This window comes from Notolabrus celidotus, chromosome 20 (genome assembly GCF_009762535.1).
Source record: "Notolabrus celidotus isolate fNotCel1 chromosome 20, fNotCel1.pri, whole genome shotgun sequence".
Classification (NCBI taxonomy): Eukaryota; Metazoa; Chordata; class Actinopteri; order Labriformes; family Labridae; genus Notolabrus; species Notolabrus celidotus.
In genome coordinates this window covers 8,979,114-9,004,473 of record NC_048291.1, presented here as the reverse complement: position 1 = coordinate 9,004,473, position 25,360 = coordinate 8,979,114, and the positions used below count along the sequence as shown (strand labels likewise).

Sequence of the window (25,360 nt, the reverse complement as noted above, 5' to 3'; positions counted from 1 at the left end):
CGTAAATAAATTAGTTAATGAAAATAATAATAATAATAATAATAATAATAATAATAATAATAATAATAATAATAAATAAAAGCTATGATCATTTAAAACAGAAAATAAATTAATAGAGAAGATAAAAAAGAAAATAATAATAATGAAGATAAAATACAATAAATAGGTTCATATTTAAATGACTAAATAAATACGAAAGGTAAAAGTATGCTTGTTTTATGATAATTTCTCTCGTTTTACATGATTAAAATCACATTTTAATTTTAAAGTTAATTAAAATGTTCAAGTCTTTTTAAAAGTTGCAGAATCCTCAACAATCTAATCATACTGAACCAACAGCTCTTTATCTGTTCTCACTTTAATAACACCTCTTATCTCTACTCTCTCTGACACAGTTCTACCATTGTTTTAAAAACATGACATCACCTGTTTGCCACATACACACACACATACATACAGACACAATGACTCAGATTGAGCTCAGACTGAAAGAGGTCGTAAAGACAGCAATAACCTGCAGCCTGAAGTCGAGTTCACAATGAGGATAGTAGATATCTGAAGGTGATGAATGCTTCCCATGGAGACCAACTGAAGGGAGTCCAGTGATGTTTTTGACTGACAGAAACACACTGAATAGCTCTTTCACACATTTCCTATGTTCCCAGTGACACCCACAAAGTCACCAAAGTACAGTTTATCCACTTTGTTTCTAACTGCTTTGACCTACTTTCACTGATTTGATTCTTCAATGCACTCAGCCAGAAGAGAAAGAGGAAGTAAAGAGATGATGTTTTCAACATTCAGTCATTTTGCACAGGAAATCAACAGAAACAAATGTTTTCCCCCGCCTGACTTCCCCTGTACTGTAGCAATGCAGCTCACACTTCTCCCTTGCTCTGCACCAGAGAGAAGTTACCAACAAAGACATGCATTAACAAGATAATATAATACTATAATTATGAGAGGAGTTGACATGCACAAAGCAGCTTCAGTTCGAACTAAAAACTCCCTTTGAAGAGGACAGATAAAAGATGTTCCTGAAGTTTTATCTGTGCGTATAAACTGAGCACTAAAGGTGTGTATTTTTGTCAAGTAGGGATAACAATGTGTCTGAGTACTAAAACACAGCAGCACAGACAGGGAAAGGGAAGCAGGAGCAGTGTGTGTGCAGGGCGGTGTGTGTTTTCTGTAGACAAATTTTAATGAGCAGCTTTAACATGGGACGGTCCCGTAAATCAGCACTGGGAGGATCCCGTCAGGCTCTAAAACAGGAAGTCTGGGTGCAACGTACAAACTCAAACACAACCTAAAATGCTTTTTCAGACTTTAAATGCTTTTATCAAAGTGTTTCTCCAGATTTGAGTTGAGGTTTTCAGACCTTAAATTGGTTACATCGATCTGTTTACCATTTTCTCTGTTTCTGTCTGGTGTTCCACAAGGCTCCATGTTAGGTCCTCTACTGTTTTCCTTACACAGGTTTTGACTCAAGTTTTTCAACATTCCTTATTCAGCTGATGACACAATGCTGTACTTTTCTTTTTAACCAGGAGAAACACATGATCTTTGACCTCTTTATCTCTAGGACTTTAGATTTCTGCTTTCAAGTCCACTTTCATTACTCTGAAGACAGACCAAATGTAAAGATGGCGGAGCTTTCTTCATTTCGTTAATGTCAAAACTTCTCCAAATATTTGTACCTCAAAACGTCTATATAAGTACCTGTACACTTCACAACTGCAAAGGAACTGCTCGCTGTTGACCTAACAATGAAATCAAAATGAATATCGTCGTGCAGAGACAAATTTGAAAACCTTTCTCCATCCAAAAGACTCCCCAAACAGACTCCTTCTTACATTCTGGTGTAACTTGCATTCTGGACTCTCTAAAAAACTCTAAAAATGCTTTCAGATGTTCACATGTGCTTACCACAGGAACTTTACTACTGGGAACCTTTGCGGGAACACAGTGGGCTTTTATTGCAGGGACCAGGCTCTAGATATAGGTTGTTTTCAAAACCACTTGCTACATTCTACCTACAAATGTAGTATGCACTTCATACCACATACTACCTTTGAAGAGAGTATGTAGTATGGCTTTTTCTTTTGGATCTGTTTTGCAGTATGTTGGCTCAGGCGTTGCTGGCTTTCCAGTTTCGGAAAGCGGAAGTAAACAACGGCCAAGCTGATATCGAAGCTGCTTCTTTAGCATCACTTATGATTTAAAAAGTTAAGAAGTGGTTTAAATGGAATTTAATAGTTTACACAGCCCCTAAAAACGGAGTGCCCCCCGTCATATACAGAAAAAAGAAGAAACAGAATGTTAGCGCTGTGCATTGTGGGAAACAGAACACAAGGGAGACTGGTAGTAGGAAGTTTCGAAAACAGAGAACAGAAAAAGAGTGGAACCATTGTTTTCCCCCCAAAAAAGTACCTGGTTAGAGTTTAGTACTTCCCAAAACCTCAGGAAATTTGGGAATGGGATCTATAGTTTCAGAGTCTTGTTCATGAACAGGCTGAACCTTTTAAATCCTTAAAAATTGGTTCCTAGTACTTAAGTTCCCCGTTCTTTATGTGGAAATGAGACTACAGAGGTTCTCACCTTATCAGACATTCTAGTTTCAATATCCAGAGATAGACAGGATTACGTAATTGTTTATGTTCCCATCGGTGGAAAAGTCACCCTGCTCACTGTCTCACAGGCGTCTTCCTGCCTGAGCCTGACAGACAAATCACAGTTTCCATTCTGTGATTGTGTTTCTGTCTGAATGAAAACAGAACATGGTGTTTATACAGTCAGATTTCCTGCTGAGCATGTGACCCTTGATCTGATTCTACAGGTCAGCAGGGAGTGAAATACAGTGATGTCACCGTGGGAGTGTGTGGGACTCAGGGTGCGTGACATAAAAGTACATATATGCGTGAGAGCTGACCTTAGCGTGTGGTGTTTTATCGTGTGTGAGAGCTGACCTTTGTGAGATAGTAGACGCATTGCTGGAAGGTGAACATGATGACTTCCTCTAGAACCGTCATGGCTTCCTCACAGGCCGTCCGAGTGGAGAACATCTCAGAGTCTGACACAGCTGCACACACACACACACACACACACACAAACATATTTTAACACACTGCATCTCTTCAGCTCCGACAGTGGTGACAATCAGTAATCGTCACAGTAGGTATTGTTTTTGTACCTTCCTCCCCCTCCCTTTGGATCAACTGGGGGACGCTGTGCTGGATGAAGTGCAGTAGTTCGATGGAGTTGGACATCCAGAGAACGAGCGGCTGCAGACCTGAGATCAGCTCTGACATGCTGAGATGCTGAAGATCTGACTGAACCTCAGAGGAGATCCTGATGGAAAAACAGAGCATCAGTGCTGAGCCAGTCTGAAAGAGAAGGCGCCTCTGTCAAACGGCCTCATCTTAACGGCTGATCTCGAAAGCCAGCTTTTCACAAACGTATGCTTTCTGCTTCTAATTTTGCTGGCATGCTTTTTACTTTGCAATTTTTACACTTCAATACTGTTGCTACATGAAATTAATTGTCTAACCTCAATCCTGTCATGTTACGTTCTTACTTGTGATTGTTATTTTACATTTATTACCCGGCTTTCCTACTGATCTGCTTGATTCTAATTGGTCAAAACTCTTGACAACGGTTATTAACTTTCCCTAACATGAGCAACACCTGAGGCAAACTGTCATTACAAATCAACTTGTGGAGAAAAGTTCCGGCACATTTTGCTTCTGCTTACTGACACCATAGAGCATAAGGTGACGTAAAACCGTTTAGCATGCTAAACTGGCAGGCTAAACAACATGGACACTTTCATAATGGATCCTGTCCAGCAATGTTAGCAACGGCAGGGGAGCAGGTAAGTGAAACTTACCGTTACCGGTCGCTACAACGAAACTTAAACCATGAGCAGTGGTGATGATAGCAGCAGCGTACAAAGTTGTGACATTTGCCTTGTTTATTTTTAAAGCTGCTCAGAAGAGAAGGAGAGCTGAATGAGGAAAGTTTAATGTTAAATCGACCGCAACAAGCAGATAAGAATCCATCGCCATGGAACACTAATGGCTGCAGAATCACTGAGACAATTTTTAAAAACTGTATACATAAATCAATTTAAATCAATAAAATAATCTCTTAATCAATGTTTTTTGCAAATGTATTTGTATTTTAAGTCAGTAGCCGGATAATAAGCAGGATTAAGTATGGTTAGCAGGTGGTTATGGGAAATAGAACCCCTTCAGGGTGGACAAGACTTGTCTCACCCTTTCGGGATTCATACTGTGTGTATATATAACGATACATTATCCCTTAATTAACCTCATAGTAACCTAGTTTGATAGCTCGCTTCTTATCCATCCTTCGGACTGGCACAGTTTAAATTAAAACATGCTGATCACTCAGTTTAATTTCTATCATGTGTTGTGACAACACATTTCAGTCTGACTTTATGTGGCTCTCCAGACTGATGATAACTGTGTTAGTAATGGACTCAAGTTAACCTTTTTGACTCAACTTCCTCATATATTTCTGCAAATCAGCTACATTGTAAGTGCAGACTCCCCCCTACGTGTTATGTGGACACTGTAAATGTTCTTTCTTTTTCTAGTTCAATGGGTTAAAACGACGACTCTCAGGTTGCTTTGATGGAGAAACATGCCTCATGTACTTACGTTTCAGGCTGCATTGCTGCAAGTTCTTTTGTCTTGTCCTGAAAGAAAAAAACATCAAACATCAAGCATCTGATTTCTGTCATATCAAACCCTAAACGTACTTTGATTCCTTAACATCTCCATTCTAATACACAGATCCTTAGACACTGATATAAGTCCTATCAATGGTCTGCAGTGTGTGGTCCTCACCCAGGTCAGCAGCTGGATCTGGTTGGCAGTGCGGAGAAGCAGCTGTCTCAGGTGAGTCAGCGGGAAGGTGGAGGTGGAGTGCTGGATGCACAGGCTTAAAAGGAAGGCAGGTGTAAGCTTTGGTTCGTCTCCTCTGGGGTCCGACATGTCCATAATCTCCTGCAGGACCTGCTCCTCCTGATATAGCTCATACACAACCACCGCCTCTGTCCCCTCAAGGTCCCTCCATCGAGGAGGTAAAGACTTCTTCTGGAACCTTCTGATTCCCACAGAGGAGCCACAGGATGAACAAGAAGTCTTAGAGTCAGAGTTTGGACAGAGTCTGCTCATCCAGGAAGGGGTCTGCAGGGGTCCTGAGGTGCAAGTGGGATCCTTGAACAGGAACAGGTAGTGTTTCCCTAAACCCACCAGGTCCCCGGGGTTCAGCTCTTCCTCCTCCTTGAGCAGGAAGCCGTTTCTGGTGACAGGACCCCCGTGGAGGGGCTTCAGCAGAGTCAGGGTCTTTCTGGGCTCCCCTGCAATAGTGGGGACGGTAGAGTCCAGGCGTCGAATGCAGCAGTGCTGAGGTAAGACATCTGGAGCAAAGAGGAGGATGTCCACCTTGAGCCGCTCCTCATCCTCACCTGTACTGTGCTCTCTGCAGCAGCCGAAAATGGTGCTGGTCCCGCTCATCAGGTAGATCACAAAGTCCTAAACAAGAACACAGGGTATGATCATGTGGGGCAAGAATAAAAACTGATTTTTACTGAAACTTAAATATATTTCTTATATTCTTCTTGTCCCATCAAATGTTTGCCATCAAAATAAGACGATAAATCTAAAATTCAACTTTAATCCTGCTTTGTTGAAGTAAAGCCACTTCCTGTTGATGGTCAGTGTGTAAGGTGGATTTGCCGTTTGTTGTGTAACATATTGGTAGAAATCCAGTCGTGTGCGTGTGAACAGCGGCAGGATCAGATGGTTAAAACACAACCTGAGGAGTTGGCGTGAGGGCACACAGAAAAGATAACACTAATTAGAGAGACGGCGTGATGTCCATGACCTCAGGGTCAACACATTAAGAGCATTAGTCAGGACATGATACTCATCATCGGAGTGCGACTGTCTGCAAAGCTTCGATTGCGCATGGTTCCGTCTGGAAATGTAAAGGTTCTTGTTTTCCTCCTCTGTGACAGAACAAAGGTCTTTGGGTTGTGGACCAGATAAGACAGTTGAGGACTTTATCTTCAGCTTTGGGAAACATTGGTCTGCATTTTTCTCCTTTGTCTGGTGTTTTATATGCCAAATAATTAATAGACTCATCACCAAATTCTGATGAAAATATCAGAAAAATGGATGAGTGAGAATCTCAGGGTACCTATTGAAACGATACAATGATACGATAGGGTATGGAACGGCACCACACAGTACAGTACGGTAAAGTATAGTATGGTAGGGTAGGATAGGATATGATAGGGTACGTTACAGTACAACACGATATGATACGTTAGATGCGGTACATTACAATATGATACAATATGATACGCTAGGGTATGCTATGGTATGGTACAATACGATACTGTACGATACAATATGATAACGTTCAAGAGGATTAAGATACCGTACGATACGATCAAGTACAACACAATACCGTTCGACAAGATATGGTACAATACGATACGATACGGTACAGTATGATTTGATTTGATGTGATTTGATTCAATACGATACAATACGATATGATATGATGCGATGCGATGCAATGTGATGCGATACGATACAATATGATACAATACGATACAATACGATACGATATGATACGATATGATACAATGCGTTACGATACGATACGATACAATACAATACGATACGATACAATACAATACGATACGATATGATAAAATATGATACAATACGATACGATACAATACCATACCATACCATACCATACAATATGAAACGATACGATACGATACAATATGAAACAATACGATACGATACGATACAATACGATACGATATGATACGATACAATACGATACGATACAATATGATACAATACGATACGATACGATACAATACAATACGATACAATACGATACGATATAACATACCATACAATATGAAACGATACGATACGATACGATACAATACGATATGATAAAATATGATACAATACGATACGATACAATACGATACCATACCATACAATATGAAACGATACGATACGATATGAAACGATACGATACGATACAATACCATACCATACCATACCATACCATACCATACCATACAACACAATACGATATGATACGATACAATATGATACAATACGATACGATACGATACGATACGATACAATACGATACGATACCATACAATATTATACGATACAATACGATACGATACAATACGATACCATACCATACCATACCATACAATACGTTACGTTACGATACGATACAATATGAAACGATACGATAAAATATGATACGATACATTATGACAAGATGTGATACGATAAAATATCATACCTTACCATACAATATTATACGATACAATACAATATGATACGATACGATAAAATATCATACCATGCTATACAATATTACAGGATACAATACAATACGATAGGATACAATACAACACAATACAACACAATACAATACAATACAAAACGATAGAATACAATACAATACAATACAATTTGAAAGGATACAATACGATACAATATGATACAACCCGATTCAATGTTATTGGTTGCAAATCAATCTGGTTCAAATACATTAAATATATCATGGTAAGCTACCATGTCTATGTGGCCCATGATGGGGATAATATGGAAATACAGTGATTCTCTGATAATTGATAAATTGTATTACTATGATATTTCAATATATCATAATATCTGGTTAATCAAAAGTACCAAAATGTCCTGAAAAGGTAAAGTGCAGGAATAATGTCAGTAGCAACATCATGAATAGTCATGAAGCAGTGACATGGAGAGTCAAATTAGAAGGGATATTTGTTCAGAGAGATGTATTGTTTCTTATTATGACACTGATATTTGGCGCCAGCATTACAGTGATTTGTTTCTGTCACAGACTCAGATCAGCCTGCTGCTGGTCTCCACGTTTGTGCTCAGTCAGCTCTCTGTCAGCAGGGATAAACACAGAGAGAGAGATCAGCTCAGTGCTCTTAGAGGATCTAAACCTCAGACTGACTCTGTGGTTCACCATCAAACATGAACTGAGTGACACCGTCTCAGCTGACACGTGTTGAAGGACAGATTTATAATACTTAAAGTGTACTGTAGATCACAGCCAGCTCATGTGTGTGCTAATCTATGTCCTGGTTTAAACTGCCTCAGCTGGTCTGGGTGTGTCTGTAGAATGAACAGTGTTTCCTGTCAGAGGGACATGCAGACAGACACCTCGTCCCTTAGTCTTTTCAGGACAGCTTCAGCTTGTCTCAGAGTCTTCCCAAGAGATGAAGCTCTGCCAGTTTCCTCTCTGTTGCAGATAATCCTAGCTCTCTGAGATTTTCTCCTTCAGGTGTTTAAGAACGGGTGAGTGTTGGATTCAAGGTGTTAACACCCGAGTGTGTCTGCTAAGCTCCTGTTTTCTCCCCCTGCCAACAGACTGTCAGTGAACTCAGTACTCCTTGGTGACCAGACTGTCTGCGTGTAAATGTATTAACTGATCATTCCACTATTTTCTATTCTAGTGTTTACTTATAAATATCTACATTAAACAAACTTGGCTTTTACCAGTCCAGTTGCCTTACGGATCAAGCTTTGGATATATTAAAACAAAGTTAAGGCGATGTTACAAAACAGTGATGATAAGATGATTTCAGTGTCTGAGAAATGTTTTGAAGTACTAATGAAGGAAATGTATTTCTAGCTTTAAGCCAACTAAGCTAACGTTGCAGAAAAGGTCAGAGGTCACTGAAACCACAACCAATCATCACTGCCACACAGATCTAAAAGAAATCTACAAACAGACTAGCTTCTTTAAAACACTGAGAAGTGAGGTCATATTCTATTTTTAGAACAGAAAGAAGATGTGATTAGAACTGACCCTGATGCAATATAACATGGAAAGAGTCTAAGAGCAGGTGTTTTGTTTTAAGCTGTTATCTATCTGAAAGGCTAGAAGCATAAGTCATCCTGAATGTATGCAGGGTGCTGTAAATCTGACTTCAGCTGCTGTAAAACACAGCGCTAGGCAACCCTCCATACGTCCTGGAATGTGAGCGCCTGTTAACCGTCTCCAGAATTAACTACGCTCATGTTTTAGTTCGGGACTTCATTCACTGCTTATGGCCTCACGTCAGTCATGTCCTTTTTCAGGCAAAACTGGTAATCTTAATATCTTCTGAACCGTCACGTTAGAAAAAAAATTCACCCCCCGTACAGTGTGTGCCTTTAGAGAGATTAGCTTTGTAGGGCCAAGTTGTTTTTTGAGCCAGGCTGTAAACATGTTTATTAATGCTGCAAAGATCGTCTTTTTCCCATTCATTTCTATGTGGTTTCCGGTGTTTCTGCAGCCAGCCTCAAGTGGATTTTCGATGTATTGCAGTTTATAACACTTCCGCATTGGCTTCATCGTTTGAGACCGGAGGCTGACGCTTGGTGTGAACATGAGCATGACTAGAATGGGAACCTATTGGATTCCCGGTGCAGCCATAAAGTGGCGCAGCGCATCCTGTGTAAAGTGGGGGATAACTTTGCATTTGACAAAACATGCCACCCAAAATTCAAAACACAAAGATAAATTTACCCCCTGATTCTGACGTACAATGAAAAATATTTGATGTGGATCAATGAGCAAAACAAAATAAGCAACGTCCTCTGGGAAATGGAGTATTTTTTTGAAACATCACTAGCAATAAAAAATGTTGGTGGCTGTGGTTACCAAATTCAGGAATGAAAGATTTGGGTATAAATGATAGATGTATATTAAAGCTGGGGTTGGTAGTCACGGAAAACTTGCATGTATTTGAATGTAGCATTTCCTCAGGACTCTGTCTAACCCCTCCCCCCCTCCCCTTGGAGCTCCTCCAAAACGACGCCTCGCATGCATTAGCACCACTGATTCGCGACCATATGATGGTGACTGATTCAAAACCGGTCCTCAGCAACTCATGTCTCACTCAGCGGTAAGAAAACACCAAAACATTATCATAGTGAAGGTTAAAAACATAAACACAGATGAAATGTACGGGCAGGAATGCGGGCAGAACGGCAGGACGGGATTTGTTTGGTTTTATAATTTGGCTCCCAAAGGCAGGGATTGGTTGGTGTTTTCTCAGGTTTACTCCGGCTGTAGATAGTGGAGTAAACAGAGAGATCATTTTAACCAGTATAACAAAAAGTGTATCTAAATCTGACTTCCAACCCCAGCTTTAAATAACTATGATATGATCTTATGGATAATCAGGTAGCCCCTCCCCCCTCACCTGTCTGTGGCTGTAGCCCTGCAGCAGCAGGAAGTATGGGAAGTCGAATGGTGGGTGGATGGAGTACTGGGTAGTGTTATCGTCGCTGCTCTCCGTCTCCTCCTTCTCCTGACCCAGCCTCAGCTCCTCCTTATCGGCCTCTGGCTCAGGGTCCTCTCTGAGGGAGGAGCTCTTGCGCGCTCGCTCCGCCTCCTTCCCCATGGCGGACAGGTCCATCTCGCTCAGACTCCTCCATACGTTGACTCCGTCCACGTCCTCCCCGCTGCTGTCCACAAACAGAGACGCCACCCGGGAGCGGCCCCTCTGTAGCTTACGAGCCTGAGCGTTGATCCCTGATGAATGAGAGGAAGCAGAAATGTGTTCACACTGAGCAGGGTTTGTAATGAAATCTAACATTTGAATATTTACCAAGGAACTTGAAAACAACTTAAATACTTCACAAAACTGATGAAACACTGAAAGTTGGCCAGTTAGATTGATTCATAGAAAACAATAACAAACTCCTTTAATATTGGATCTATCAGTGAGGTGATTGAAGTCTCTTTGTTCTAAGCTTTTCTGGCCTGAGTTCAGAAAAACCTGAAGCAGAGGAAGCAGAGGAAACATGCAGAGAGGGAGGTGATAGCAGCACTCGGCCCGCCTGACGTAACACAAACACCATTCAGCTGGTCTGGAGCCGTTAATCTCTGCTCCGTTATCAGCTGTGGAAACGACTGTTCTCCACAGTGTTCAGCGGGAGGGTGACACAAACACTCACAGTGAGCAGGGGAAAGTTGGGGCCCTGATCTGTGGGAAACAGGGAGGTGGACCAGAGAGAACTACAAGAAACAGGGTTTGAAACGGATCATCTCGAATACGTAACTTATTTGTCCAAGGATTAATATCATCTGCATATCTAGTGATTTTTTAGCTGCAGACATCAGCCAGTCAGCCTAAACGCATAACGTCTGGAAACAGAAGGAAAGAGCTTTCCTGTGTCTTGCCAAAGTTAACAAAATCCTCTTTCCAGCACTTTCAGTTTTAACAATCAGCATGTTTGATCTTCCATTAAACTGCACATTAACCAACATTGTTGTTTAATGGCAGTAAAGTTTCAGACTATTTCCTGGCCCGCTCAGAGCCAAGAAATAGTCTGGATCATGAAAGTCCCCTGATCCGTTGTTGTTAAGATTCAGTTTCTGTTCAAACTAAATAAACATGATAAGGTGCTAATCAGTGAGGTTTAAGGGAGCTGGAAGTATGGTAGAAAAGAGCCAGACTAGCTGTTTTCCATTCTTTATGCTCAGTAAAGCTAACTGACTTCAAGCTCCAGATCTGTTTTTTCTGTCTTGTTTTTTTAGGGATTGAGTTTTAGTGTGAAATATCCGTCTTAAAAAAGTTTTTATGACTAAACCGTTTCAGCCTTAAACGTCAAACCTCAATCGAACCCTCGTCCTCCTAAAGGAGCTGACCTGATTCAGCCCTCTGATGAGTTTAGTTCAGCAGAGTCTGCCCTTTGTTAAACCACAGTCTGCTGTAAAGTCTGTCTGACGTCTCTGAGGCTTCTAAAAGCATCTTCACAACCATTCAGCAACCTCCAGTTTTTAGAAGGGGAGCTAATGGAAGTGCCTGGAAACCCTGTGTTCAGATGTTTAACTTTCTAGCTGAATTAAGTGTTTACAACCTGGTACATGAAACAGTTCTCACCTCTTGGCATATTTAGGAGTAGCTGATTTGGTCGACATATTAGCTAGGTGGCTAGGCTATGGCCGCCACTTCACCACTGCTTGTTTCTAAATTAGCTGAATTTAGATGAAGTCAGCATTTCCAATATGGCAACCGCCTTCCTCAGAAGCCGATGGGTGGAGTCTCTGAGACTACATTTAACGTTTTATAGAGACTATGATCACAGCATGTTTATTCCAAGCGGCGACCTCTGGTCTAAAAATGAGTCCAATGCGGAAGTTCTAAAAACTGCAGTTCATCGAGGATCTGCTTGAGGCTGGCTACGGAAGTACCGGAAACCACATACACACCAATTCAAAAAAGCCGATATTTAAAGCAGAAATAAACATGTTTACAGCCTGGTACAAAAAACGAGTGTAGTCTCGATAGCTAATTTCTCGATTGGCACACACTGTAGGGGGGTGAATTTTTTTCTAACGCGGCAATTTAAAAGATATTTAGATTACGAGTCTTCCATTATGAGAGGCACAGCTGACTTGATTGACAGGCGGGAACAATGTAGCTGTTGGCTAGGAGGCTCAAAGCCTGCCTCTTGACGTCACAGTCGCTCAACAAAAGCAATATGGCTGCCGCCGACGATTGGCAAAACAGCGCTTCAGAAACAGATGGGTGACATCACGGATACTACGTCCATATTTCATACAATCTACGGTTTATTCTTGTACCTCAAACAGAGGCAAGAATAGAAGAGGAAGAAAAGGGAACAATAGGAAAATATAAAAGGCACTGTTGCTTATCACATTGCAACAGAGGCCTGTATAACTTGTAGTTTTTGTGGAGCAGCTTGATCATAAAACATCAATAAAACACCTGAAGAATTCAAAGAAACAGAAAGGACAACCAATCTGTTTGGATGATCACTTTAACTCCATGAATCCCTGCGTTCAAGTGACGACACTACATCACACAAATTGACCTTAAGGGGGCAAGAGAAATCACACACAAATATGCACCCAGAGGCAATCAGGGGACCACTCACGTTTGGCAGACATCTTAGTGGGGACTATTGAGCAGTTTTTTATCTAACCAGCGACCCCTGCTACGAGGACTGTAGCCTCTGTATGTGGGGCGCTTAGACCGCTAGGCCACCAGCGCCCCAATTTTAAACATTTTAAGATTCTGTTTCATCTGTCAGAGACTCACATGTGCTTTCACTGGGGAGCATTAGCAGGTAAATCACTAAACGAACTCCCACAGTGACAAACAGACTCTTGTTTAAATATTAAAATAAACCAATCAACTTTTCTCCGAAAGTATTACATAAAAAAGCGCACAAAAACAACAGGAATTACATTTCAAGGCTTAATCTTGTTTTTACAAATCAGCAATCAGGAGGAATTTTCAACACATCACCACGACCAAGAATAATAATAAAAAAAAAAAAACACAATCTGTGAAGTAACGCAGAGAAACACAACAGAGCAGTGCCAGAGTCAACATGGCTGCTCAGAGCAGGAAGTGACCTCTGACTGAAAGAATAACAGAGTAAGCTGACACATTCAGTGCCGCCTCCATGTTTCATGGGGTCCTAACGGGCCCTGCAATAAAACGGAGATAAGAGAGGGGCCACAGTGACCTCCTGTGCCCCCCCTCTGTGCAGCTTTTGTTCCTCCTGACCTCCCTCTCTCTGCTCAGCCCGCTGATAAGCTGCACAATGAGGCTGTGAGCCAACAGTTGCAGTGAAGGGTAAAGACTCCACATGAGAGACACACTCAGTGATTCTTAACTAAGGGTACAGGTGTTAGGATCACTGAGGTTTATCACTGAGAATGGTTTGATGTAACATGCAGTCCCAGACCAGGGATTGAACACGTTGCCGGTATGTGTGTGTTTACCTGCTGTGACTGTGTCTCGCTCTTTCAGGCTCTGCTCCTCCACGCTCGCCCTCAGCTGGATCTCAAAGCGCCTGGAGAAGCCTTCCTTTGGTTTCCACAGAGACTGCAGTTTGAGGGGCTTCTCGTGGTCTCCCACTACTCTGAAACACTCCCTCCTCCACTGGTTATCTGCCCCTGTCTGTCCGATCACATCACACAACACGTAGTCTCGGGGGTCTTCTTTTTCCAGACAGTACCTGAGAGACAGACGAAGACAATCAGACAAGAAGTTGACTGAAGGGGGACAGGGATGGGGGTCAAATTAGACCATCTTAAACTAAGCTAGCTGTTCTTCTTTTGGCTTGTTTTAAAAATACTAAAATACTCAAGATACTATTCTGTTTTATGCCATTATGGTGCCATGACTTTAAAGATGTCTGCGCAACTAACTGTGATGCACACATTCATTGTTTCTGCAAGATCACTCAAATACATTTTCACCATCTAGCATGATGATGACATCAAACCTGTCCTAGATTGCATTTTTTGCTTATCAACATAAGCAATGTTAACATGCTAACATGCCAATATAAGATGGCAAGCTTAAGGAACGTTTCTCCATCTCATCATGTGTATGTTAGCACGATGGTGCTGGATCAAAGTGCCTGACATGTTTCACAGAGCTGCTAACATCGCTGTAGACTCTTGATCTAGTTTTTGAACGACTGTTTAATCATTTTGTTTGAAAATTTTAAGAAAAATATGAAGAATACAAACCTAAACTTTACATTCCTTTACAATATAAAAGAGATGAAACAGAAAATCCTCATTTGAAAAGCTGGGACTTCCACTTATTTCTTTATTAAGAGCTTAAGTCATGACTAAATGAACACCAAATCACCCCTTTTAGAAACATTTCATCACTCATTTTTTTCAACAACAAACACTGAAACGTAGCAAATCTTTAAAGGCGTAGTTTAAAATTAATGTCCAATCCAATCCAATCCAATTTATTTATATAGCACATTTTAAAAACAACAAGGTTACCAAAGTACTGCACAACAAATACCAACAGTAGAAATAAATGATAGTAACATTTAAAATACATTACATCAAAAGACAAACAGAGACCAACATAAGCTCTCATGCTGTATTAAAAGCCAGGGAGTAAAATAAGTTTTAAGACGTGATTTAAAAATATCCAGGTGGGGGGCCATTTTGACTTGGATGGGTAGCTCATTCCACAGTTTAGGAGCTATCACTACACACTTCTGTCGACTTTTTGGCACGACGAGACGCATCTGATCTGCAGACCTCAGTGATATGGAGGGGGCGTATATGTTTATGAGATCAGAGATGTACTGAGGTGCCAGACCATGTAGTGACTTAAAAACAAACATTAAAATCTTAAAATTAATTCTAAAATGTACAGGGATATATATATGTGAGGTTAAAGTACAGCAGCCTGTTGCACCAGCTGTGCGTAAGTTGTGTCCTAAGTTAGGTTGTAAAGTCCACACTAAACCATACGTTAAAACTAGTTAGTTTGCATCTAAGTTGTGTCACTGTTTGGTTTCAACACAGAGATGTAAGGTTCATCTTAACTAGTAGACCGTAACGTCCAAACCAACCTAAACATTGTCGCAGATATGACGTTTACACTTCCAGCAGCCAATCAGAGGAAAGCACCAGTTTTGATGCAGGGGTTGTTCCATCGGTATCCTTCGTGCCTAATCGTCTCAGAACTGACCAACAGCTGAAATAAACGTCCGCCAACTGCAGTTACTGTCGCAGAACAACAACAGAAGGTATGTCAATCTTGATAAAGTGTGTGTGCTTAGCGTCGCTCGAGTGGATGCTTGTTGCAGCAGCTCTCTCTTTTCGTTGTTCTTTTTTCAACTCTTTTTTTCATATCTGTTTAATTATCTTTGTATTTGGAGCCTGTCATATCTTTTAATGATTCATTTGTTGGCCATAGACACCAAACTGGCTACGTTTGCAGTGTTTTTTTCGCTATTTTTGTTCCTGTGTTTCTCCGGAGATCCTTCGTGTAACCATGGTAACATTGTTTACATACGAGATCAGCTGTTAGCAGCCCGTAGCATGGTGATGCTAAACGATGCTAGGCCCCGATGTTCCCTGCGAGCTGAGGAGAAGGAGGCAAGGACGACGTTCTGGTACTGAGGTGCAAGTTAAAAAAGACGACATCGACTTGTCCTTCCACCCACCGTTATGGGGAATGTAAGATCTGTCTACAATAAGGTGGACGAGCTAACCCAGCACCAGAGTAGCATCATGCTAACAGAGCTAACACATTGGAAGGATTTCACCTGCTGTGGGCGGACAGGATACAGGAGAGCAAGACTGAACTAAGTGGGGAAGAAGGCCAGCTCAGTCCTGGACCCTGTGGAGGTGGTGGCTGACAGGAGAATTATGGCCAAGCTGTTGTCTTTGATGAACATTTCTTTTCTATATATATTCTTGTTGAAATTCTTGTACTGTACACCTTCTTGTTTGCTGCTGTAACTCCATGAATTTCCCCGTTGTGGGACGAATAAAGGAGTATCTTATCTTATCTTAGTAAGGTGATAACTATAGCCTAAATCCTTAATCTAAGGTGTGTATAATAACAGTGACATTGAGAGGGAAAATGATCAACTACAACATTAATACTCTGGAGTGAAAATCTTGGTCATCGTATTTTTCAAAAGGATATAATCTCTCGAGGAAAACGTGTTGCCGATGTAATGTAGTTGGGAAAACCCTCTGTATGTCCTCATCCTCCAATTCATCTCACCTTTCAAAACGACACTCCGCTACAGAGGACTTGACACCTACTAGGAGCTAAGTGTAAGAATAAGATTGTAACTAAGGCTTACGTTGAACTATCTCAGCTGGTGCAACGCCCAAAACGTTAGTAGAGTATAAACTCCATCCTAAATGAGAATTTACATTAAAACTAGGCCACGTTTGAACTTAGGTACAGCTGGTGCAACAGGCTGCAGATAAGGAGTTTTAGGGGAAAGTTTCTTAAGCCTGTTTCTTGAGATTAGACAGGTTGGTTTGTATCTCCTATTTCACAGCTTGTGTTTGCTGATTAATTTAGAACATACATGTTCAGGTTCCAGACTAAAATCTGGTAGGTAAACCTTAGGCTCTCAGATTCAGACTGGAGAACAGATTTGAAACATTAAACCTGTTCTCAGACAGTTTGTACACCCTTCCCCTCTCACCTCTCTAAGGCCTCCTTCACCAGCTCCTTGGAACTGGACTGAGTGGTGGCCAGCACGCTCTTATAGTGAGTCCCCTGGCAGATGTCACTGCCGAAGATCTTCAGGATGCCGGGGACGGACACCTGACTGGACAGCTCTGCTGGGTCATCTGCTGCCTGCAGATCACCAGCAAGGCTGCCCCCGCCCGTTGCGGGGCCGCGACGGCTGCTGTCCCGCAGGTTTGGACTGTGGTTAAAAACACTGGAGAGCCTGTTGTTGTGGCGGCGGATTTTACTTTTGGCTGGCTGGCGAACCCCGGCGGTGTCTGAGGAGCGGACGATGCTGTCCGAGTTACTGGACCTGAGGAGGAGCAGAGGAGGAGACATGAAGACAGACTTTCACATACATGATGGTGTAATCATGCGCTAACCAGGAGTGGCTTTTTTAGATCTAGACAGGACTTAAACTTCTAAATGAGTCAGTCACAGTGTCTGAGTGTTCACAGTGATTTATAGGTTAATGCAAAGGTGAGCTAAACGATCTCCTCTAATCTGATCATCAGGGTCAATAATACCTGCAGGCACAGACAGCTTTTCTAATACGACTCAAATTTATCATTTTAACTCAAGACCTCATGTGTGTATATTTAAAGAGGATTATACCCCCTAAAAGGCTACCTTAACTGTAGTACTGTAATGAAATAGAGATAACACCAGCAAAGATATGAAAACAAAGGATCTTATACCCCTTAAATATAACATCTGTCTTACTTACTTTTTGCTTCAAACTTCAACATAAAATTGTTTCATGCAATTATTGTACATCATCGCAGATTTGTTCAACAAAATGTTACATTAAAGAACCTCACATTTTTGTCAGATGTGAAAAGTACAAGATTTTTTAGTAGTTATTAAAATCAATACTGTTACTGAAGTATTTCTATGTGGATGGTGTTGTACCTAGCTTAACATCAGTTACTATGTCAAAGAGTTGCTGATAGAAGAAAAGCCTGCTAGAAGCCAGCTGATTGGATGATGAGAACACTTCCAAAAAGACTCAAATCTCACCAGGTGAATTTAACTAACTTTTTTATTATAACCTTTATTTAAACTGGAGAATTCACTGAGATTGCCCTCACTTACGGTGACATCGAGTGCCACACAAGTCACAACAAAATACAAACTGCAAGGTAAAAACAGAGGAAGTTGCACAAATGCAAAAGCCATGATAAAAATGGAGAAAATCCCATAAAATACATGATAAAACAAGACATTCACTTAAAACAGCTACAGAATGATACACAGTGGTTTGTGATCATGGTTTTGAATTGTAAATACTTTGGAAGGCTATCGCTCTTTAAAGAATTTTGAAGGTTGTTCCAAGAATCAGGAGCACTGGAGGAAAAGGCAGATTTTCCAATTCAGAGTAGACCCTGCAAGCTTTAGGGTTAGACAGTCATTTAAACCAGGGGTTCCCAAAGTGTGGGTCGGAACCCCCTGGGTGGTCGCAATGCACAAATGGGGGGGTCGTGAGATGTCTTCCAGAATGTTTTTTTTTTAAAGTTATCTAAAAATAGTACATTTTACCCATTAAAATAAAAATATCAACAAACATAGTAGCTAAACTTGAAATAAAACCTTGAAAATAGAAAATGTAATGAGTTTTCTGCCTTTCTTTTTGCCAGATGACTCCTAAGTTTAGGGTTAGTGAACAGTTAATTATTAAAAGCATCAGTAGCAGTAGGTTAATTCGGGGCACAGGAAACACAGCCACACGCTCATATATAATCTACAGATCAGCTAAATGAAGCCACATTAAATCACTTTGAGGGACAGTAGGGGACGCAAGTTTTTGGCACCTATATTTTGGGGGTCGGGGGCTGATAAGTTTGGGAACCCCTGATTTAAACGAGTCAGATAGGGAACAGAGTTCCAATCCAGCATCAGAGTAACACAAGATGGTAGTTCAACAGCAAGGGCATTTTAAATGAACAAAAAACATTGTTTATCACGTCTCTTTGCAAGAGAGGATCAACCAACTTTATCATACAATTCACAATGCTGAGTGTCGTAGCTATCACTAGTGATGAACCTGAGGGCTGAATGATAGTCTGCATCTAGAGATTTCCCCGTAGAAACAGCAGTTTGACTATAAACTACATTACCATAATCAAGAACTGATAAAAAAAACAGTCAAATATCTCACAACACTAAATATGAGCAACTTTGACCAGACGGCTCCATATATTAATCTTGTTTAAAGTTATTTCAAGCCTTGAGGACATTTGGATGAAGTGGATGTCTAATATTTCCTCAAAACCACCTTCCTTTGTTAAAGGTATTCAAACATACTGTGTGTATCAACGTATTTGTATTTGTTATTTTCTTGTGAAACAGACACCCCATATCCTGTCATTGCTCTTTTTTTGTTTTTTTATTGAGTTCTGTCTTATAACATAAAAAAACAAGGTGAATCACTACAGATGACAAGTAATCTAATTTCAAGGAATTTCTTTCTTGATAAGTTTCTTGAAATAACTTTAAAATCTTGTTTCAAGGACTTGCTTGTCCCATCTATATCCATGTATACTCACTACAACCAATCAAGTCCTTATTTGTGGCTTGTATAGCAAGCGTCTCTGCACAGCCAGTCATGACTTGAGTGTGCAGGGATCTACAAAGTGTAACAGTAACCAAAGATGCTGCATAAATATTCAATAGCATCATCCTGGATGTCTGCAGAGTCAAATCAGTGCACTTATTAATATTGTTTGTCATAACAATTAATTTAAGAATATATGCTTACTAATTTGGGAGGCATTTCTTACACCTCCCACCCACCACTCCATGGGTCAAAGTAAGTAAGCACATATTACCCAGCATACTTTAAATACATGTCTAATAAAGTACTACAACGTGAGTAGATTAATAGTTAAGTAAAATATCACTAAAGGTACTATATTTTTTACTAAAGTAACCTATTTTGGCACTCTTTCCACCCCTGGTGTTGTGCAGATTTCATGAGCATGTATCATGTTGTTTAGCACTGTCCATTTTAAGCAGATGTATGTATTTATAGTGAATGTATATATAAATATATAAACACAACCGATGTCTTCATTTTTATATAATAAGACTATTCTTATTGAGGTACAAGTTATCTCATAGGGTCCATGAATGCATCATGCAAAAAAACAGATAATGTATAAAATGAAGTTTTAATGATATATAGCCTAATGAATGAAACAAGTTCCACACGGGAGAAATCACGTCACCCTGCGTTAATAAAAATACTTGAATATATTGTAATTTAAGAAAAAGTACTTTAAGTGTGTTATAAACCATTTTATATGACTTTTTGAGTTTGAATGTCCTAAATCTGAGGGTGTGGTGATCAGTACTGAGACTTACTGTAGTGATCCATTGCTGGGTTTCCTCCCCAGTTTGGCGAGTCTCTTCTTTGGAGAGCGGATCAGCAAACCCACAGGGAAGTTCAGAGCCTGTTTGTTCACAGGACTGTTTCTCTCCTCCGAAATCATCATTGATTTTAGTCTCACATGAACACCACCATATCGATGAAATTGTTGAAAAAAAAATCACATTATTCGCTGTTAAAAGAGAGAAAAATACTCCAGATGAGAGAAGTCCGCTCCAAACTCGTAAATTAAATCCGTAAAATCACTTAAAGTTGTCCAACAGGGTCTCTATCTCCATTAGAGAGCTGAAAGTAATTCAAAATACAGCTTGGTGGGTGATATGATCCAACGTTACATTCCTGAGTTAGTGGAAAAACAAACACTGCCCCGCTGATTCAAACTCACAAACCAGCTTTCAGGACCGAAAACTCCAAACTGAACCGAGGAAGAAGAGTTAAAGACATGCCCACGCAATGTTAGTCCACTCCGGACTGCAAAAAACTCCAGGCTCTGAAGTCCGTTAGGGTCCGTTAGTTCCGGTCGGTCTGGGACTCTGGAGAGGACTGAATGAAGACCTGCTGCTGGAGACACGAGCCACTACAACGTTACGTCACTGCAACATCACACGCATGGGGTCCCCGAGGAGGCGGGAGAAATCACACGCGCACAAAACAAACATGTTGCAATCAAAAATGAATACCTTAAAATAATACAAAGTTTTTTAAATTTAATTTAAGGTATTAATTTTTTTAAACTAAACGTTTTCTTTGGTTAAAAAGCAAAATTTATCGCTTAATAAAAAAATTAACTAACAATTATGTGCCGATAGCTTTTAAGTGACTGTACAGTGTGAGGTGTATATATATTTTTTATCTGTTAACTCAGACCTGCCAACACTCCCGATTTAGGCAGGGGTCTACCGCTTTTTAACTTTTTCTCCCACTGTACTCCCGAGCTGTTATTTCTCTCGACAATCTCCCTAATTCACGTTGATGTCAATCTAATGAGTGTCCCTCAACTTCTTTTTCAAGAAGTCCCCTACTTGAGCCTTATATCCATGAGATGGTTTCTGACAGCAGGTAAACGCAGACTAGTGATGGGAAGTTCGGCTCTTTTCAGAGAGTCGGCTCGTTTGACTCGGCTCCCAAAGAAGAGCATACTCTTTCGACTCCCGAACGGTTCTTAATTTAGGATCTTTTGTAGCCATATATTTTACCATAACTTTGCAAAAACTAATGGTTTGTGTAGCAAACCCTTTTATGTACAGTTTTTTTATGAGAAGCATTATAATTGCCTAATTTTGTGCATTTATTCTGTTACAAAACCATTCTTATTTTTGTTTAGTATTTTAATCAAACTTTTCTATTGCACAAAAAAAAAAGAACTGCAAACATATCCACAGAACCAGAACCAAACTCAAGCAATCAGAACCAGAACCAAACTCTGTGAGCGTCTGCATGGCCGCCATGCTGACCAATCGAAACAAAGTTCTGCGTGAGCAGAGCTGGGTCTGAGCACTGAGAGCTAAGGATCGAAAGGAAAAAACTGGGAGCCGGCTATCTCTCGATGTGAGCTGGCTCTAATGATTGACTATAAAGCATTGGCACTCAGAGCCGCAGCTTTTGATCATGACACATCATTAACACAGACCCACAGACACAGAGCGACAGGTAGCTCTGTGATACGCTACCGGTGTCACAGCTACCTGAGGGAACCACTTCAGCTGCTGAAGTGTTCATTAGACAAATTGTTATGAGTTCAACAAACTTCTGCAGTGTTTAAATATTTGATCCATACCTCATTGAAGTAGTTTAGCCCTGGTCTTGCTAGCTAACTTAAAGGTGACATATTATGCTCTTTTTCATCAAAATATCTTGGTCTAAAGGTCCCCGAAACATGTCTTTAAAGTTTATTGCTCAAAAAAACACTTTAAAATCAGATTTTGGTCTGCCTGTAAACCCCTCTTTTTCAGCCCTGCTCAGAACAGGCTGTTTTATGTGTCTGTGCCTTTAAATGAGAATGAGCTCTCTGACCACGCCCCCTCAGGAAGTGGATGTGCCCTTGGCTTGATCTAATGTTTACATGTTGGCTGATCATACACGGCTGCTCACAGACCCGCGTTATTCAACCCTCTTAATTTGATCCAGAATCTGATGGAGAGGCACCTGCAGCAGGACTTTTCTGAACGATTGGTCACAGATTTTGTGTTTCTTGTTGCTTTATTTGACAGTATGTCAACGTGTGTCTTGGTACACAGCTACAAGTTATGTGGCTATGCTAACTAGCGCTAGCACTTTTCCATGAAAAAGAAAAATCGTCCACTAGATGTTCAAAGCTGCAGACGTGGGGAGTAAAACCGACCTTTGTGTTTATTAAGACAGCCTACAACTAGCATGCCTCCCTCCTAAGCTCCGTGTTAGCACACGTGTGCAGGTAATGAAAAACGGAGGAGGAGTTGAGTTGTATTTTATACAGTCTATGGGCTGAACAAGCTCCGAGCTCTGACTTCCGTTACAGACCGGATGTCGTTGTGACGTATGAAAAACACTGAAAACTGAATGCTCGATTCAGCACACATTTACAGAAAGGTGGAGAAATCAGAACAGGGGCAAAATGGATTTTTTTCATTTTCGGGGGGTTTGTAGACATGCCAGGGACACATTATTTCAGGTAGAGAACCATTAAAAAGTCGATTTTGCATGATATGTTACCTTTGAGTTGTGACATGCAATAACGCAGCATCCTCTTTAGAGTTCATCAGGAGAGTTTAGAGCTGTGTGAATCTGATGACAAAGTGCTGACAGCGTAACCACGGGCGATTCTAGGATCGGATGTTTAGGGGTGCTGAGCACCCAGAGAGCTGCCTGGCCGGGCAAGATAAATTTCACTGTTTTGTACATTTTAATGCAATTTCATTCCCACATATTATGTGAAAGAAAAGTATAACACTTTTTGGGACAGTCTGTGACTAAAACATCAAATCTGATAAAGGTTATTTATATGCTGAGCCATAGCAAAAGAGAAATGGATTGGAATCATAAAAAAAACATATGGTAACCCTAATTTCTGGGGAAAAACAACTCATTTTGATACAGCAGGTCCTCAACATATTCATAAACAGTTTGTATGTTTCTGAAGTAAACCAGCCCCCTATAGTGAGTACCAAAAATACCAAAAATTGACATTCAAGTTATTTTTCGGACTTTCATTTGAAATGCAGTGCACAACATGCAAAACACATTAACAGAAATTGACTTTTTCAATGTTTTTCTCTGCTTTTTTCCATCTTGTCTGTATTATATAATTTGATACGTTTTGTGTGCCACTAGTCTCTGTTTGTTTTCTTACCTGGTTATTCCAGATCTTGCACTCTCTCCTCTCCTTCCCCCTTTTCATCTCTCCCTCTTTGGACTGACAATCATATACAAATAGATTGTATTCAACTAGATGAAAAATGACATACAAATAAAAAAATACTACTAATAAACTAATAATACTAATACATAAAGTCCTCTCTCTGCTCCTCTCTCTCTGTTTGTACTGTCAACCAAAAGGCAAATAACCAAACAATGTGTTTTATATCTAATAACAGATATAAACTGATACATTGATCCCACTTACAACATCATTCTAGAGAGGTAGACCATTTGATCTTACATCTTGTGTTCAGAATTAACCAATCAAATTCAATCTCATGGCAAATCAGATCAGCTGTTCTAGGAGGATTTTCATGACATTTCCTCAGTTTCATCTTACAGCAAAAGCCATGGTCCAGAGAGCTTCCAAAGCATCAGAGGGATCTCATTGTTGAAAGGTATCAGTCAGGAGAAGGGTACAAAAATGTTCCAAGGCATTAGATATATCATGGACCACAGTGAAGACAGTCATCATCAAGTGGAAAAAATATGGCAGATCAGTGACATCACCAAGAACTGGACATTGATGAAAAGACAAGAAGAAAACTGTTCAGGTAGGCTTCCAAGAGGCCTACAGCAACATTAAAAGAACTGCAGGGGTTTCTGACCAATACTGGATGTGTACTATATGTGACAACATCTCTTGTATTCTTCATATGTTTCAGCTATGGGTAGGTGTGCAAGATGGAAGCCTTTTCTTGGAGAAAAATCCAAGTCTGGCACATTTTTTCAAAAACATACATGAAGTCTCCCAAAATAGTCAGGGAAAGTTAGCCCATATTTGGCCTCAACTCCTGCATCCAGGGTTTGGAGGTTGGCATGGAGGCTTTACAGCAAGTAACAAATTACACCAGTTGGGGTATACTAGGTAGAGATACAAGATTACAAATACTGCTCCCTAAGTGACAAGAATGGGGTCGCCATCTCTAGTGCCTCTAGCTCTCTCTGTACCCATGTTGAAGGAACTGATGATCAGGCAGATGATGACGTTGAGGTTGATTTCAAAATTGACGACCTATCACTTACAACAGAGGATGAAAGTGAAATACAGAGTGCTGGTCAGGTGGTCACCATGGAGCCTGAGATACAAGCTCTATCTGCAGAGTCACTGATGTGTTGGAAACAATATAGACATGAACATTTCATTCTATGGGTTTGATTAAAGTCATCTCTCCAGCATCACCCTCTGCAGATGATCAGACAACAGCAACCTTCAAAGGGGTCAAGTTGAAGGCCCGACCAATTCCAGAGAACCAAGAACTCATAACAACAGTGAGCTCATCCATCTCTTCTCTCCAAAACCAGGACTGGATGCTTCTTCAGAGCATGTCTTTGGACATGTCTTTCTTCCACCTTTTATCCAACTCTTTCTCCACATTTAATCCACCTTTCTTCCCCCTTTATCCACCTTACTTCCAACTTTAATATGCCTGTTTTCCATCTTTAATGTGACTATCATCCTACTT

General features: G+C 40.6%; 1 protein-coding gene and 1 long non-coding RNA gene across 2 annotated transcripts in view; one reads left to right on the top strand and one right to left on the bottom strand.

Annotated features, from left to right (window-relative positions):
- si:ch73-281f12.4 (RA_Radil_like and Myo5p-like_CBD_Rasip1 domain-containing protein) overlaps positions 1-21,528 on the bottom strand; it is a 35,783-nt gene extending 14,255 nt beyond the window's left edge. The window contains exons 1-8 of the mRNA XM_034712165.1: positions 20,474-21,528; positions 17,085-17,423; positions 13,873-14,108; positions 10,313-10,644; positions 4,872-5,561; positions 4,683-4,720; positions 3,191-3,348; positions 2,967-3,079 (exon numbers count right to left, since the gene is read on the bottom strand). Coding sequence (XP_034568056.1) covers positions 2,967-3,079; positions 3,191-3,348; positions 4,683-4,720; positions 4,872-5,561; positions 10,313-10,644; positions 13,873-14,108; positions 17,085-17,423; positions 20,474-20,604 — 2,037 coding nt within the window. The 5' untranslated portion in view covers positions 20,605-21,528. The remainder of the gene's footprint in view (positions 1-2,966; positions 3,080-3,190; positions 3,349-4,682; positions 4,721-4,871; positions 5,562-10,312; positions 10,645-13,872; positions 14,109-17,084; positions 17,424-20,473) is intronic.
- LOC117832861 lies at positions 15,528-17,550 on the top strand. Its single transcript, XR_004635267.1, has 2 exons — positions 15,528-15,659; positions 17,094-17,550. It is a non-coding gene; the product is annotated as an uncharacterized LOC117832861 (long non-coding RNA).
- Positions 21,529-25,360: the final 3,832 nt, after the last annotated feature.